Source organism: Solanum lycopersicum, chromosome 8 (genome assembly GCF_036512215.1).
Source record: "Solanum lycopersicum chromosome 8, SLM_r2.1".
Classification (NCBI taxonomy): Eukaryota; Viridiplantae; Streptophyta; class Magnoliopsida; order Solanales; family Solanaceae; genus Solanum; species Solanum lycopersicum.
In genome coordinates, this window is record NC_090807.1 from 46,739,756 (window position 1) to 46,756,213 (window position 16,458).

Consider the following 16,458-nt stretch of genomic DNA (forward strand, 5'->3'; position numbering starts at 1 on the left):
GGTTGTTCCTGAAAGTTGCAACCTTTCAGTCGTCTCCAAAGGCGGGAAAGTCTAAAAACCCAAAAAAGAATTTAATAAAAAAAATTTGACATTTTATTTAATTTAGTTAATTAAATAATTAAGTAACTAAATAATTAAAACAAACTTTGTCAAAAAATAATCTCTCGATTGATCATTATACAAAACAAACTCGAGCCGAGCGAGCAATGACGACGACGACGCGAGGGGGTCCCTCTTTCCAACCCTTTTAACAATTAACAGAAGTGTTTCTTTATTTAAGATCTTCTACTTTTCTTTCCACCTCTGATGAGGGAGAAATACCTTTTTACTAAAGCACAAGAGGACTTTTCCAGTTCCTCTCTTTTCATCTTCCCTCCATTTCCATTTTACTCTTGATATATACCTAACAATCCCCCACATGAATGGATAACGATAATAACATAAAAAATTCACGGACGAGTATGTAATTTACAATCAAGGTTCAATTTCATATGGATAAGTAGGTTTTTTCCTTAGACATTCCATAGTGAACATATGTAAGATATACTCGGTCAATTAGTAGATGGGATATCTTAGAACCATCGAGCTTTGGTGTATACCTACACAACCATATATCACACAATTAATCCTTTACTCTTTATGGTTCTTACTGTTATGTTCATTTCAGCCATGAACACCTCCTGTCTCATGAGTGTATAGAGAATAGGCTTTTAACATAAAATTATTGTTACACCTTGTATCCAAAACAGACCAAAAATCAACTTTTAAGAAATCTGCAAGTGCAATTAACAGTTACCATCGACTAATTGTATCCTGACCCATGGCTCGTACTGCACATCCGTCATTTGTGACTAAAACTCTCCCATGATGCAGCCCAGAAAAATTGACTAAGTTTTGATCCATGGACAGACCTATGGCCCGTAAGTCAGACTACGGTTCGTAATCTGTGTTCGTTGATCAATGCCGTATTTACCCACCCTTTGACATGAACCACGATTGACTGGTACGGTCCATAGATGGACCTATGGGTCGTAGGTGAAAATTAGTAGACAGTTAGGGGGAAATGACTGTTGGGTCAACTTCAAGTGATAATAAATCTTAGAAAAAATGAATTAGGTGTCCCATGAGATATTAAATGATAGATAATTGAATTAGATTTCCACAGCCACCTAACCGAGTTCGCTAAATAAGACCTCCAAGTAAAAATTTATGCCCGCTTTAGTAAAGATCTATCCAAAAAACCCAACCTATATACCCAAATGATGGACCGTCGATTGAATGATGGCCCGTTAATCCAGGTAATCATTTGGTACGACAATAATTAACTCAGGTGTCTTTTGGTCTTTTATTACTTTGTTTTAAAATCAAAGAGACATCGTTTTTACCCTAAATCAGTATATTTTAGTAAGTTTAAGCCTAAAAACATAACAAAAACTTAGCTAAGTCAAAATCATAAATCAAAACTTAGAAAATTATATGCAAGAAAGGATAAATAAGTCAAGAACCCTAGTTCAAGAAAGTAGAAAGTTTCCAGCATTTCCAGCCCCAAAATTTAAATATTTCTCCATGAATTTTATCACCAGGCATTTGAGATTTCACTAATGGGTTTCTTTCCCCATTGGGACCCTAGTTTTCAGTCAGATTCTTGATTCCTATATCATTATTAGACCTAGGGTTTCTAAAACTTCGATAGAACTTCATGAATTTATTAGTTATATGTTCCAAATCAGATTATCATGTTATTACTCAGATTATTGCATGAACTTCAGAACCCTAGCTATGTATTTTTTAGTTCTTGAATTACACACACTAGGTCAGATTTTCAGTTACTTCAGATATACATGCCTCAGTTATGAATGCATAATTACAAGATTAATTGTTGCTTCTCAGTTTGCATGTTCAGTTTTGAGATATCCATTATTTATAGAAACTCAATCATAATTAGTCAATTACATAATTCATAGGAAGTAGCATAATACCGAGTTGAACTAAGGTTCAACATACCCAATTAGTCCCAGAATTACTAGCCAGGTAGGTTGTAAGTCTCCTCTGTTAGTTTAGTGGTCATGCCAGCATGCCTTTCTACCTCTGCCAGGGTATATTGGGTCCTCTTGATGGGGCTTATACATCAGAATCCACATTAGCTCATGTGGTTTTATTTTCAGTTATTAGTTGCTCCCACAATTCATTCACACTCTCTTGCATCGACAATATTTATTGTCCGGTTAGTAATTTATTCTCAACATGTTATAAATTTGGTCATTGCATTCCAGTTACCTCACAATTCAGTATATCATGTTTAATATTATACTTGATTTTATGCTTATTAAGTTGTGCTATATTTCAGCTTTACTCTATTCTACATGCTCAGTACATTCAAGTACTGTCGCATACGTGCGCTAATTTTCTCATGATGTAGGTTCAGGTTCTCATCATCTAGATCACGCTTAGATCGATTCTCGATCTCCAATTCAGTAGAATTAGTGGTGAGTCCTTATTCTCTGAGGACACTAGTCATGAGTTCATTTCACTCTTTAGTTTCACTTTTTCTAGACTTAGATGGGGCTTGTCCCAGCATTTTCTAGTCAGTTAGAGGCTTATTTCATATATAGTTAGTTTCAGCTTGGTGTTGAATTAATAGTTCCTCTGTATTAAACTCGTCATTATTTCAAATATCCAGTTATAGAATATGGGTATTCCCTATCTTTTCATTTTAAACATGATTTAGCTTCCACATTCTATTTATTATCTTTAGTATGATCATAATCATGCCAGCAAGATTAGCTTGGGAACTTGTGGTCCTAGGTCCTGTATCCGCATCTCGAGGGTAGCTTGGGGCGTGACAATTATATTTGAAATGACTTACGCATCACGCTCCCATAGGTTTCTAACCGTGTCATTTCATAGCTACACTATTTGGTTTATTCTTCTAAACTTAGCAAACCATTAAAAATTTTAAGCTTCAATAAAGCATTTTCAAGCCTTAAAGTCTTAAATTTGTTCCTGAATATTGTCTTTATCATGAGAATGGATTAAGTTGATTCACAATGTTGAACTATTACTCACCACTTTGTTTTTGTCCGTACTAGCTCTTGGAAATATTCAGTCTGTTAGATAGAGTTACCGCCATGATGAATTGTCTAAAGTCGTAAACTCATTCCCGTAGATTATCTTTGAACTGCCTCTCTCACTAGGTCTTTCATTAGTGGATCTGACACATTATATTGCTTGTCTTCACATAGTCAATTGTAATAATATCCACTAGATTGCAGTTGTTTTACTGTGTTATGTCTCTGTTGTATATGATGAGACTTCCCGTTGTGCATGATGCTCCCTGTGCTACCTATTGATACTTTACTACCACAATGTATGCAAATAGGTCCCACAGTTTTGGGCTAAAATTGAATATCCTCTAGGAAATTCTGGAGCCATTTAACTTCTTCATCTGCCTTATCTAAAGTAATAAATTCAAATTTCATTGTGGAGCGAATGGTACATGGCTGTTTGTCAATTTCCAGGAGAGTTCACTTCTACCAAGTGTAAACACATAACTACTTGTGGATTTTACTTCATTTAAATCGGTGATCCAATTTGCATCACTATATGCTTAAATAATGGTAAAATATTTATTATAATGCAAAACATAGTGTTGTGTATGTTTTAGATACTTCAACACATGTTTCGCTTCCATCTAGTTAATTTGATTTAGATTACTAGTGAACCGACTGTACCAACCCTAAAAAAATGAATAAGATAAATGCTTAAGGTGTCAAGAATGCTTGAAATTAGACCCAGGGTTCACACGGATTGATACGCTTGGAAAGGTTGGAATCAACCATGTAGGGATATTGAAAACAAAGATTTAATCGAAAGAGTCTTTACCGGACTTAAAAGAGGAAAATTTCAGTTTTGAGGGTCCAGGGGTAAAATGGTCTTTTCCAGGCCAAAGGTAGTATCGTAATTACCCTAAGAAATTAATTAATTAATTAGTTAATTTAATTAAAAAAACAATTAGGCTCGGGTTGACTCGAAATGGTCCATTTTGCAAGGGTCACTCCACCCGAGTTCGAGCCCCAATGGAAGCAACATATTGGTGTTTTAATTATGTTTTATACTTTGAACTTTTAAGGGAATAATGGTCCTTTCATTAAGATAATTAAATCAGATTTTTATTTAAATTAACAAGGAGTCCTAGTTTGACTAATTCCCAAACTAAAACTCCTAATATTAGACTACTCTCATGATCTCTCTCTCACGATCTCTCTCTCACGTTTCATCATCTCTCTCATGTTGGTTTCTGCCAGAACAACTAAAAGAACAGAAATAATATCAAGAGTTCTTCACACTTGAAGAACTCACATGAAATTTTAAGAAAAACAAAGAAACCAAAAACGTTAAGGCAAAGAGAAGTTGTCTGTCGAGTGGTGTGGACGTTGAGGAAGCTTGGAATGATTTTGGAGAGGGTTTTGGGCAGAAACCTCAATGTTTGAAAAATAAAATAAGGTATGGCTTAGTTCCCTCTTGGTCCCTTTCCCAAGATACCCCTTAAGATTCAGTCTGAAAACTAGGATTGTTTTCCCCGTTGCATGTCCGTGTTTCTAGCTCCCAATGATTCGTAGGTTGGGTATTGTTTGCTGGTAGATTTAGGTGTGGGTGATGTTTTTGTGTGTAATGTGAATATGTTTATGTATGTAAAATCATGAAAATGACAATCAATGTGTGTTCGAATTTATGTGCAAGTGTGTGCAAGTATCTGACTTTTGCAAGGGTCTCGGCTTGATGCTCAAAATTTGATAAAGTTGTAGTTGTTGTTTTATGTGCATATATCCATGAAAAATCGTGATGTTCATTTAAGAAAATGTGGCTGATTTAGTGAAAAGCTTTTAGCCAAATAAACTCATGAAAGATGCTCCAAAAGATGAGTTAAAATGGTATATGAATACGCCCTAAGAACTAACATTGAAAGGTTGATAAAAGGAAACTAAAAATAATGAATAAATTTCCAGCTTGGTGTACCTTAATTTCGTTCAAAAATATCATTGGAAATCTGTAAATTTAATAAATTTTATAGATGTGAGGCTACCAGGATTCGAACCTATAACCTCACCCTTTTGCTACTAGAATTCACAAAAAAAGAAAAGAAAAGGGAATCGAAACTGGGTCTGCTGGTTTAGGAAGAAGAGAACAAGAATTAAAATAAATAAATGGGAGGCATGGGAATTGAACCCACGACCTCCAGGTAGCGAGTGCAGAAGAGAAATTAAAGAAAAGAGAATGGGAGGCGTAGGAATCGAACCCACGACCTCAAGTATTGAAAGGAAAAGGCGAAATTAATTAAAGAAATAAAGTGAGGCTATGGGGGTTCGATCCCCCAACCTCACTGCCACACGTCTAACTTAGTGAATTTTTAATTAAAATAAATATAGTAGGCTTTGGGGGTTCAAACCCACAACCTCACAGCCCCTAGCGAGATTAAAATTTAAATAAGAAGGCTGTGGGGGTTCGAACCCACAACCTCCCAATTTCGAGCAAAAATTAAGAATAAATAAAAGAGGTTGTGAGGATTTGACCCCACAACCTCTTGGTTTAGGCAAAATTGGGTAACAAGATGATAATGAAAAATAAAAAGGGGTTGTGGGGGTTCGAACCCACAACCCTTAGGCAAACCTAAGAGGAAAACTAAAGATACAATATCATGGAGATTAAAAATAAAATCAATGAAAAAAGTAAATGTTATCCAAGTGATTCGAACTTGGGTTTCCTTGACAAACTTCGATATTGATACATAAGTCATACGTGAACAAAATATCCATGAATAATGCCACCTACTTAGATCAAAATCAAAATCTTTACATATACACAAGATACATAAGTCTTGTACGACATAATCACAGAAATGTATGAATCACTTAACGAACTATGAATAAAGCCCCATGGCTTGTATGTATAGACTCATAAGTCTAGCATACATTCAAAAGTAAGTGAACCTAAGATGTATGTAATGAAATTATGAATACTAGAAGGGTTAAATATGAGTGTAAGATACACTAAATGACCAAGTGCATTGGCATAAGATGAGATGAACAATGAAATGAGGAAATAAACAGTGAAATGATGAAACCCTACAAAGGTTAAGTAAGGGTGTGAAACATATTGAATCGCCAAGTGCATTGGCATATGATGAAATTAACATTCACGTAATAAGAGGTGAGTAACTATGAAAAGCAAAGGTGCTAATGACAATGAATGTGGTGACAACATGATATGAGGCTAATGTAATTTATGAGAGCAATCACAAATAAGCACAAGTAAATGTTACCAGAACGCACTCACCTATAAGAATGTAAGAAAATGAAGAAACCAGTCTCTATGAACACTATAATGAAAGTAATGAGCTTAACACATTTAATGCTTATGATGAGATGAGAAATCATCTAATGAGCTATGATGTCCTCATACTAGAAGCCAACTTCCTTGGCATATGAGATGAATGTTATGGAACTTTATACGGAGTATCGATAGGCTAGCTATGAGCGGTGATGCCTTCTTTTAGGAAGGGCGGAGCTTCACGTTACTCTTATGAGATGAGACTGTCCAGCCTACCGAGTATGAGTCTTCTTATATCTCCTAGTCTTCGAACCTACACAGCCAATATAGGGATCAAGCGGGGTTAGATTCCCATGTATGCTAGCATGTTATTGGTCAATTTGGCCGGTGATTCAACCTTTTTCGGTGTGGGAAAGACACTGGATTTTATGATTCTCACATGATTTATATCAGTTAAAGTTAAAGTTCCCAATGAATGAATGAGGCCAGCCTCAAATGATGCACATAATGAAATGAATGATACCAAAGATGTTAGGAAAGGTGAGTTAGATTCAAGTAATGACATTAGGTCATTCTTGGTCATTGCACAACGAACCTAATGAAAGTCTTCAACTACATCCTAGCTATTGCTGGTGTTTACAATGGCCTATGAATGAAATCAAATGGAGTACGTATGAATGAACGAAGCAGACTCTATGTTTGCTGATAAAGACTCCCTAGTTTAGCCACCATCTGTTGAGACCTCATTTTTGGGATGTTTTGATGTTAAGTCCATGATTCCAAGGTATCATGGCATCTGAATGAATGATATTACAGAAGTTATGTGCTACATGCAAAATGTGTTGTATGCTATATGATATGTGTTATGTGTAAATGTTATGTGTTCTGTGCAAATGTTAAAAGTATGAAGATGTATGTTATTCTCATGGCATAACTTTCCTATTCCAAATCTGGATAGCTCACTGAAATTCCTAATTCAAATTTGGAAAGCTCATTGACTTTCCTAATCCAAATTTGGAAGCTTTCCTAATCTCAATTTGGCAAGTCCACTGACTTGACTTCCAAAAATCATGTTGTTAGGAAAGAGCTATTCTTTCTCATGCATGTCCATGGTGTGTGCTTGCATGTACCCATACTTGGTAAAAGTGTGTACTAACCCTATACAAACTCTACTATTTTAAGTGCAGGTCAGGTGGACAATAGAGCTACAGGATCATCGTTGCATTTATTCGGACGTTCAACATTCATCCGGTTTTGGTAGGTCCTCATACTTTCTCGGATGCTATTGTTTTATATTCTAGCTCAGTTGTAGAGTTGAGCTAGTGGAGCATGTTTCACTAGCGTTTCTTTCCTGTTTTTATTCAGACCATGTATTGGTGCCATTTTTTGCAATTATACACTTAATAAGAATTGAACTATTTCTTTCAGTTGTTTATCTTTAACTGTTAGATGGTTGATGGTGAACAATTACGTATTAATGAGAATATTTTTATGAGTATGTTAAGAAACAAAAAGTTTCAAATTTTCCATCAATATTAACCTATGTAAAGTAAGAATGACGTAAGTAGGCTTGTCTGCAACCTCTGAAAGGCCAACGACGCCAGTCTCGTTTGTGGTCTAGATTCCAGTCATGAAAAAGTTGGTATCAGAGCACTATGCTAAATTTTGAGGAATATAAGTTCACTTTAACTACATTGAGTAGTTTCTAAGTCATGGTAGTGAAGTGCACCACTATCAAGGATTATAGACTGCATGATGGGTAGGAAAATTTCTTTTCTTATCGTGATTTTCCTAATGTCTGAGTTCTTGGTGTTATGAGAGTGTCTAACATAAATCCTTGTTGTTTTTATAAGAATGAACACTAGGAGTGCTAATGGTCATAGGAGAGGAGGAGAAATTGTTGGGGGTAATCAGAATCCACCTCAGGCTCCAGCTGAAGGAGTGCCCATGCCAGTTAACCCGATTGAGTTGACTAATGCTGAGGTGAGGGCATCTCTGGCTCAGATGGCACTGGACATTACGATGCAAGCTCAAGCTATGACTGCCCAAGTCAACCGGCAGGATGTTCCGAGAGAGAACCCACAGGTTAGCAGCATGGCTGACAGGCTCCGAGACTTCACAAGGAAGAACCCTCATATATTCACAAGTTCTAAGACATCAGAAGATCCTCAGAAGTTTGTGGATGAAGTACATACAATTCTGGTGGCTATGGGGGCCACAGATATTGTGAAGGCTGAATTGGCTTCTTATCATCTCAAGGATGTTGCACAGACTTGGTGCAAGATGTGTCAAGATAGTCGAGTTTTGGGTGGAGTGACAGTCACTTGAGATCTATTCAAGACAACATTTCTTGAGAGATTCTTCCGGATAGAGATGAAGGAAGCTAAGGTTAAGGAATTCATCAACTTAACAACGCTCTATTGCAGTCAGGGAGTATTCCCTGAAGTTTGTTAAGCTATCAAGGTATGTTATATTCCTTAGTATTTAATAGTAAAAATGATGAGAGTACCGAGCCTTGTTGAAATTATCCAGGTATGTTTCCTCCCTGGTTTCAAACAGCAAGGATGATATAAGCAGGTTCCTCACGAAAATCAACGGAGACCTGGAGGAGGAGTGTTGGTCTGTGATGATCCATGATAATGTGGACCTTTCAAGGTTAATGGTGCATGTCCATCAGGTAGAGTACAACCGCAAGAAGAGAGGTGTTCGTGATGTTAAATCAGGCAGGACCCAACCATGGAGGCCACATAAACAACTTTGGTGTCCATGAGCATCCCAGGTTCAAGAAGGGGCAACGCACTTCTTGGAACTCTAACTCTCAGAGGATTACAACACCTAAGGAGGCAGTCCTGAGCCCCATAAGGGAAATGGAGGTGAGATGCAGCATTCTAAGAAGAACTGTGCTAAGTGTGGCCGAGTTCACAGCGGAAAGTGCAGACAAGGAACTAATGCCTGCTTTGGTTGCGGTAAGAGTGGGCACAAGGTTAGAGAATGCCCACAAAACAGAGGTCGGGCTGGAGGTAATGCTCAGGCTAGGCCAAATCCACAGGGTGCAGCAGCAGCCGAGCCTCCTAAGAGGAACAGGTTCTATACGTTGAAGGGCAGGGAGGAGCAGGAGAAGTCCGCTGATGTGGTCATAGGTATGTTGCAAGTATTCTCAACTTCTTTTTATGCTTTATTAGATCGTGGGTCTATGCTTTACTTTGTAACTTGTTTACTTGCGCTAACTTTTGAGATATTGCCTGAGTTCTACATGATTCTATAGTGGTTAGTAAACGTTTAGGAGAAAATGTAAGAAATGATAGAGTATACAAGGACTGCCCAATAGTTGTAAGTGGTAATACTATGTGTGCAAACTTGATTCAGTTACCCATCCATGATTTTGATGTTATTCTTTGCATGGACTTGATTCATAGTTGATATGCTTGATTGGACTATCATAGTTGAGTGGTGAGATTTCACTTCCCAAGTGAAGAAGAGTTAGTTTGGGAGGGGTAGAATTTGATTCGTCCTAATCCCTTGATTTTAAATCTTAAGACCAATAAAATGATGTCCAAGGGGTTACTATGTCATGTTGTGAGTGTTAATGATATTGATCATGACATTCCTCCCATAGATTCAGTGCCTGTAGTGAATGAGTTCCTAGATGTGTTTCCTGAAGATTTGCCTGGAGTTCCTCCCTTTTGAGAGATTGAATTTTGTATCAACTTAGAACCCGATACTAAACCAATCTCAAATCCTCCTTCTAGAATGGCTCCAGCAGAACTCAAAGAGTTGAATCTGCAATTGAAAGATCTCACTGCTAAGGGTTTTAATTCAGCCGAGCATATACCCTTGGGGCTCTCCAGTGTTGTTTGTAAAGAAGAAATATGGGACCTTTAGAATGTGTATCGATTGTCGGCAGCTCAAAAAATCACTATCAAGAACAAGTATCCACTTACCAGAATAGATGACTTGTTTGACCAAATCCAAGGGTCTAGCTTCTTTTTTGAAAACTGATCTTTGTTCAGGGTACCATCAACTTAGGGTTAGGGATAGAGATATCCCAAAGACATCTTTTTGCACCCGCTATGGTAACTATGAGTTTCTAGTGATGTCATTTGGTCTCACGAATGCACCTGCTAAATTTATGGATCTCATGAACAGGGTCTTCTGTGAATACTTTGACTTTTTCGTCATAGTATTCATTGATGACATTCTCATCTACTCTAAGAACAAGGAAGAGCATGAACAACATTTGAGACTAACCTTGCAGGTATTTAGACGACATCAGTTGTATGCCAAACTCATCAAGTGTGAATTTTGGCTGAGATCAGTGACCTTCCTGGGTCATGTTGTGTCCAATCAAGGTGTAGAGGTTGATCCCAGGAAGACTGAACATGTTAAGAACTAGCCAAAGCCCCATACTCTTACTGACATTTGTGGCTTTCTAGGATTGGCTGGTTATTAACGCAGGTTTTGGAGGGCTTTTCTTCCATTGCTGCCCCACTGACAACTTTGACGAAGAAGAAAGCCAAGTTTGAATAGATGGAGACTTTTGAGAAGATTTTCCAGGATCTCAAGGACAAACTCACTTCAGCCCCGGTGCTTACTCTGCCTAAGTGTGGTGAGAATTACACTATCTATTGTGATGCATCTAGGGTTCGTATGGGTTGTGTTCTTATGCAGGTTGGTAAGGTGAAAACCTATGCTTCCAGACAGCTCAAGGTTCATGAGAAAAATTATCCCACTCATGACCTGGAGTTGGTAGCTGTGGTGTTTGCACTAAAGCTGTGGAGGCATTGTTTGTATGGAGTGCATGTGGATGTGTTCACAGATAATAAGAGTCTCGAGTACGTGTTCACACTGAGGAAGTTGAATCTACGTCAGCGGAGATGGTTGGAGATGTTGAAAGATTATGACATGAATGTGCACTACCATCAAGGTGAGGCTAATGTTGCGGCTGATGCTTTGGGCAGGATGAGAATAGGGAGTACAGCCCACATTGAGGACGAGAAGAAGAAGTTGGAAAAAGAGGTACAGAGACTTGCAAGACTTGGTATGTGATTGGTTGACTCTACTAGTGGGGGTGTTTCAGTTCATCCTAGTTCTGAATCATCCTTGGTAGTTGAAGTCAAGAAGGGTCAGCATCTTGATCTTGTGTTGATGGAGTTGAAGGACTCAGTGTTGTTAAAAATCAATGAGTCTTTTGCTTTGGGAAGTGATGGAATACTTAGGTATCAGGATAGGCTATGTGTACCAGATGTGGATGATTTGCGAACCAGGATTGTGGATATTCCATACATCAAGGTTCCACCAAGATGTATCATAATCTTAAGCAGATCTATTGGTGGGATGGCATGAAGAAGGACATTGCAGAATATGTGGCTAAGTGTCTTAATTGTAAACTGTTAAGGCAGAGCATCTTAAGCCTGGTGGTCTGACTCATATTATTGAGGTTCCTACTTGGAATTGGGAAGCCATTAATATTGACTTTGTGGTTGGTCTTCCGAGGACTAGGAGGCAGCATGACTCCATATGGGTTATTGTGGACAGGTTGACTAAGTCTTCTTACTTTATCCCTATGAAGTCTACATACAGAGCCGAGAATTATGCGAGATTTTATATTCATGAGATTGTGAGGTGGCATGTGATTACTTTGTCTATCATTTCAGATAGAGGAGCTCAGTTTACTTCACATTTCTGGAGATCTTTCCAGATAACCTTGGGCACGCATGTTAAACTTAGTACCGCCTTTCATCCTCAGACTAATGGGCAGACAGAACGCACCATCCAGACATTGGAGGACATGTTGAGGGCGTGTGTAATTCACTTCAGAAGTAGTCGGGATGACCATTGCCTTTGATAGAGTTCTTGTATAATAATAGTTGTCACTCTAGCATTGGAATGACACTGTTTGAGGCACTGTATTGTAGGAGGTGTAGATCTCCAGTTGGGTGGTTCGAGGTTGGAAAGTCATCCATTTTGGGTCTAGAGATCATTTATGAGTGCTTAGAGAAGGTTAGAGTGATTAGGGACAGGTTGGCTACTACTTATACTCGGCAGAAGTCATTTGCAGACAATAGAAAATGGCCCTTAGAATTTGATGTTGGTGACCAGGTTTACGTGAAGATATAGCCTATGAAAGGGGTGATGAGATTTGGTTGAAAAGGGAAGCTGAGTTCGAGGTATGTTGGGACATATGAGATCCTACAACGTGTGGGTGAGGTGGACTATGAGTTAGAATTGCCTGCAGAGCTAGCTTTTGTCTATCCAGTCTTTCATGTCTCTATGTTGAAGAAGTACCTAGGTGATACAACATTGATTCTACCTGTGGAAGGTTTGGGGGTTGATGAAGACTTGTCTTATGAGGAGGTACCTGTTGAGATCTTAGAAATACAGGTCAAGCGGATGAGGAACAAGGAAATTGCCACAGTGAAGGTATTGTGGAGAAATCATCTTGTTGAGGGTGCTACGTGGGAGGCTGAGGCCGACATGAGATCTCGCTACCCTTATTTTTTCAGCTCTTGAGGTTAGCCATCCGACTTTTAAGTCTATGTTTCCTTATCTCTCTGTATTTTGTTGTTTTTTGTTGACTGTGCATAGTGATTATGTTATGATCTCATTGACATTACGATATGTAGTGGTAGTGTCATTCGAGGATGAATGTTTCTAAGGGGTGGATAATGTAACAACCCTAAAAAATGAGTAAGATAAATCATTAAGGTGTCAAGAATGCTTGCGATTAGACCTAGGGTTTACACGGAATGATACGCGTAGAACAAGACCTCAAAACCCTTACTACTGCCAAGACAACTAACTTGGGGAGTTATTTGAGCTTGGAAAGGTTGGAACCAACCATGTAGGGCTCTCAAAAATGAAGATTTAATTGAAAGAGTCTTTACCGTACATAAAAGAGGAAATTTTTAGTTTGAGGGTCCAAGGGTAAAATGGTCTTTTCCAGACCAAGGGTAATATCTTAATTACCCTAAGGAATTAATTAATTAATTAGTTAATTTAATTAAAAAACCAATTAGGCTCGGGTTTACCCAAAATGGTCCATTTTGCAAGGGTCACTCCACCCGAGTTCGAGCCCCAATGGAAGCTACATAGTGGTGATTTAATTATGTTTTACAATCTGATATTTTCAAGGCATAATGGTCCTTTCACTAATCTAATTAAATCAGGTTTTTATTTAAATTAATAAGGAGTCCTAGTCTTACTAATTCCCAAACTAAAAGTCCTAATATTAGACTACTCTCTCACGATCTCTCTCTCACGTTTCATCATCACTCTCACGTTGATTTCTGCCAAAAAATCTAAAAGAAAAGAAATAATATTAACAGTTCTTCCCACTTGAAAAACTCACATAAAATTTTAAGAAAAACTATGTAACCAAAAACGTTAAGGCAAAGAGAAGTTGTCCGTCGAGTGGTGTGGACGTTGAGGAAGCTTGGACTGATTTTCGAGAGGGTTTTTGGCAGCAACTTCAACGTTTGAACAATAAAATAAGTTATGGCTTACTTCCCTCTTGGTCCCTTTCCCAAGATACCCCTTAAGATTTAGTCATTCAGTCAGAAAACTTGGATTATTTTCCCCGTTGCATGTCCTTGTCACTAGCTTCCAATGATTCGTAGGTTGGGTATGTTTGCTGGTAGATTTATGTATGTGTGATGTTTTTGTTTTGAATGTGAATATGTTTTTGTACGTGAAATCATGAAACTGACAATCAATGTGTGTTCGAAGTTATGTGCAAGTGTGTGCAAGTATGTTACTTTGGCAAGGGTCTTGGCTTGATGCTCAAAATTGGATAAAGTTGTAGTTGTTTTTTTATGTGAATAAATCCATGAAAAATTGTGATGTTCATTTAAGGAAATGTGGCTTATTTAGTGACAATATTTTAGCTAATAAACTCATGAAAGTTGCACCAAAAGATGTGTTAAAATGGTATATGAATACGCCCTAAGAACTAACATGAAAAGGTTGATGAAAGGAAACTAAAATAATGAATAAATTTCCGGCTTGGTGTACCTTAATTTCGTTCAAAACGAAGGTTGGAAATCTTGGAATTTAATACATTTTGAAGAGGTGAGACCACTAGGATTCGAACCTGTCACGACCCAAATCGGATCGCGACTGGCACCCACACTTACCCTCCTATGTGAGCGAACCAACCAATCTAAACCTTAACATTTCAATGTAATAACAACAGAAAGTAATGCGGAAGACTTAACTCATTAATAAAATCAATTCATTAACTTCTAAAATTCAACATCTATTATTCCCCAAAATCTGGAAGTCATCATCACAAGAACATCTACGATCAAATGACTAAACTAAGAGTATCCTAAAAGCTAAAAATACATAAGAAGCTAGTCTATGCCGGAGGTTCAAGGCATCAAGACATGAAGGAGAAGATCCAGTCCAAGCTAGAAGCGTTAGCTCACCCTGAAGATCCGGTGTGACGAAGACTGGCTTGAGTTACTGTTGAGTCGAAGATGACGACACGTTTGCTGCACTCCACAAATAACAAGAAGAAAAACATAAAAGTAGGGGTCAGTAAAAACCACGGGTACTGAGTAGATATCATCGGCCAACTCAAAATAGGGAACAATATATATCAAATATTATCGTAAATCAACTATAAAACTCAACATGTAGCAACAACAAGTACTATAATCATCAATAAGTACCATCAAGTTCATCCTCAAGCCTCAACACCATACTCATTTAGGAATTAAGTTTATTAAGTTGAGTATATTATCATCTTTCAAGATTCATTATCTTTCCTCCTCTTGTGTCGGTACGTGACACTCCGATCCCCTACTATTATGTGTCGGTACGTGACACTCCGATCCCCTACATGTGTCAGAACGTGACACTCTGATCCCCTACATGTGTCGGTACGTGACACTCCGATCCCCTACATGTGTCGGAACGTAACACTCTGATCCCCTACATGTGTCGGTACGTGACACTCCGATCCCCTACATGTGTCGGAACGTGACACTCCGATCCCCTACATGTGCCGGTACGTGACACTCCGATCCCCTACATGTGTCGGAACGTGATACTCCGATCCCCTACATGTGTCGGAACATGACACTCCAATCCCCTACATGTGTCGGTACGTGACACTCCGATCCACTAATACTATGTGTCGGAACGTGACACTCCGATCCACTAATACTATGTGTCGGAGCGTGACACTCCGATCCACTAATACTATGTGTCGGAACGTGACACTCCGATCCACTAATATCATTCTGTAAATCATCAAGCCTTCTCTATTCCAAGGAATCATCAATCCCATTACTTTAATTCATCAAGTCTTCTTCTATACCAAGGCATCATCATTAATAATGTATATTAAAGTTTCTTTTCAAGATTTGGGATTCAATATTTTCATCATGCTTATCTTATCACAATGACATAATCATATCCATGCAAACATACCATTAAGAATATAGTAGGGTTTACAATACTACCAATACATATCATTCACTATTAAGAGTTTACTATGAAAGCATGAAAATCATAACCTACCTCTACCAAAGAATTGAAATCAAGGAAGTTAATCCTCAAAGCTTGGTGTTTTCCTCTTCTTCTCGATCGTTTCTCTCTCTCCCTTCTTGTTCTTTCTATTTTCTTATTCAAACCCTCTTTCTTTTACCCTATTAGTATATAATTAAGAATAAAAGATGGAAATAATACCCCACTAATTAACTTAGGGTTACCTCTTTTAACCCCCAAGAATTTGAGTTATTAATATAAAACTACGAACTTTATAATTAAGGAAAGAATAGTCAAAAACGTCCCTTAAAACTTAACCAGAAATCCGACTCCAACTGGGATTATGCAAACTGTGACGGGCCGTCGTGCCTGCGACGGTCCGTCCTGCAGGTCATCGCAGAGTTCAGAGACCCAAATTTCCACCAAGGGTCTGTGACGGTCCGTCACACTTGTGACGGTCCGTCCTGCCATTCCGTCACAAAGTTCAGAGGGTCGATTTTCAGTACCCAACTTTAGATTTTCTAAGTGTTTTGAAACGAGGCCCTGCGACGATCCGTTGTGCCCATGACGGTCCGTCGTGGGGTCCGTCGCCTCAGCCTGTTTTCCCAGAAATAAAATCTGCTGCTCAAAAACGACTAG

At 38.2% G+C, this 16,458-nt stretch overlaps 1 protein-coding gene across 1 annotated transcript; it reads left to right on the forward strand.

Annotated features, from left to right (window-relative positions):
• The first annotated feature begins 8,181 nt into the window (after positions 1-8,181).
• Positions 8,182-10,014, forward strand: LOC138337980 (uncharacterized). Its single transcript, XM_069288428.1, has 5 exons — positions 8,182-8,635; positions 8,754-8,790; positions 8,887-9,050; positions 9,168-9,467; positions 9,944-10,014. The coding sequence occupies exons 1-5, from the start codon at positions 8,182-8,184 to the stop codon at positions 10,012-10,014; spliced, it is 1,026 nt and encodes a 341-aa protein (XP_069144529.1).
• The last annotated feature ends 6,444 nt before the right edge of the window (positions 10,015-16,458 follow it).

Coding starts and splice junctions, on each gene's coding strand:
- LOC138337980 (XM_069288428.1), top strand. CDS start 8,182: ATGAACACTAGGAGTGCTAATGGTCATAGGAGAGGAGGAGAAATTGTT. Junction 8,636..8,753: donor TCAAGATAGTCGAGTTTTGG/GTGGAGTGACAG, acceptor GCTCTATTGCAG/TCAGGGAGTATTCCCTGAAG. Junction 8,791..8,886: donor AAGTTTGTTAAGCTATCAAG/GTATGTTATATT, acceptor GGTTTCAAACAG/CAAGGATGATATAAGCAGGT.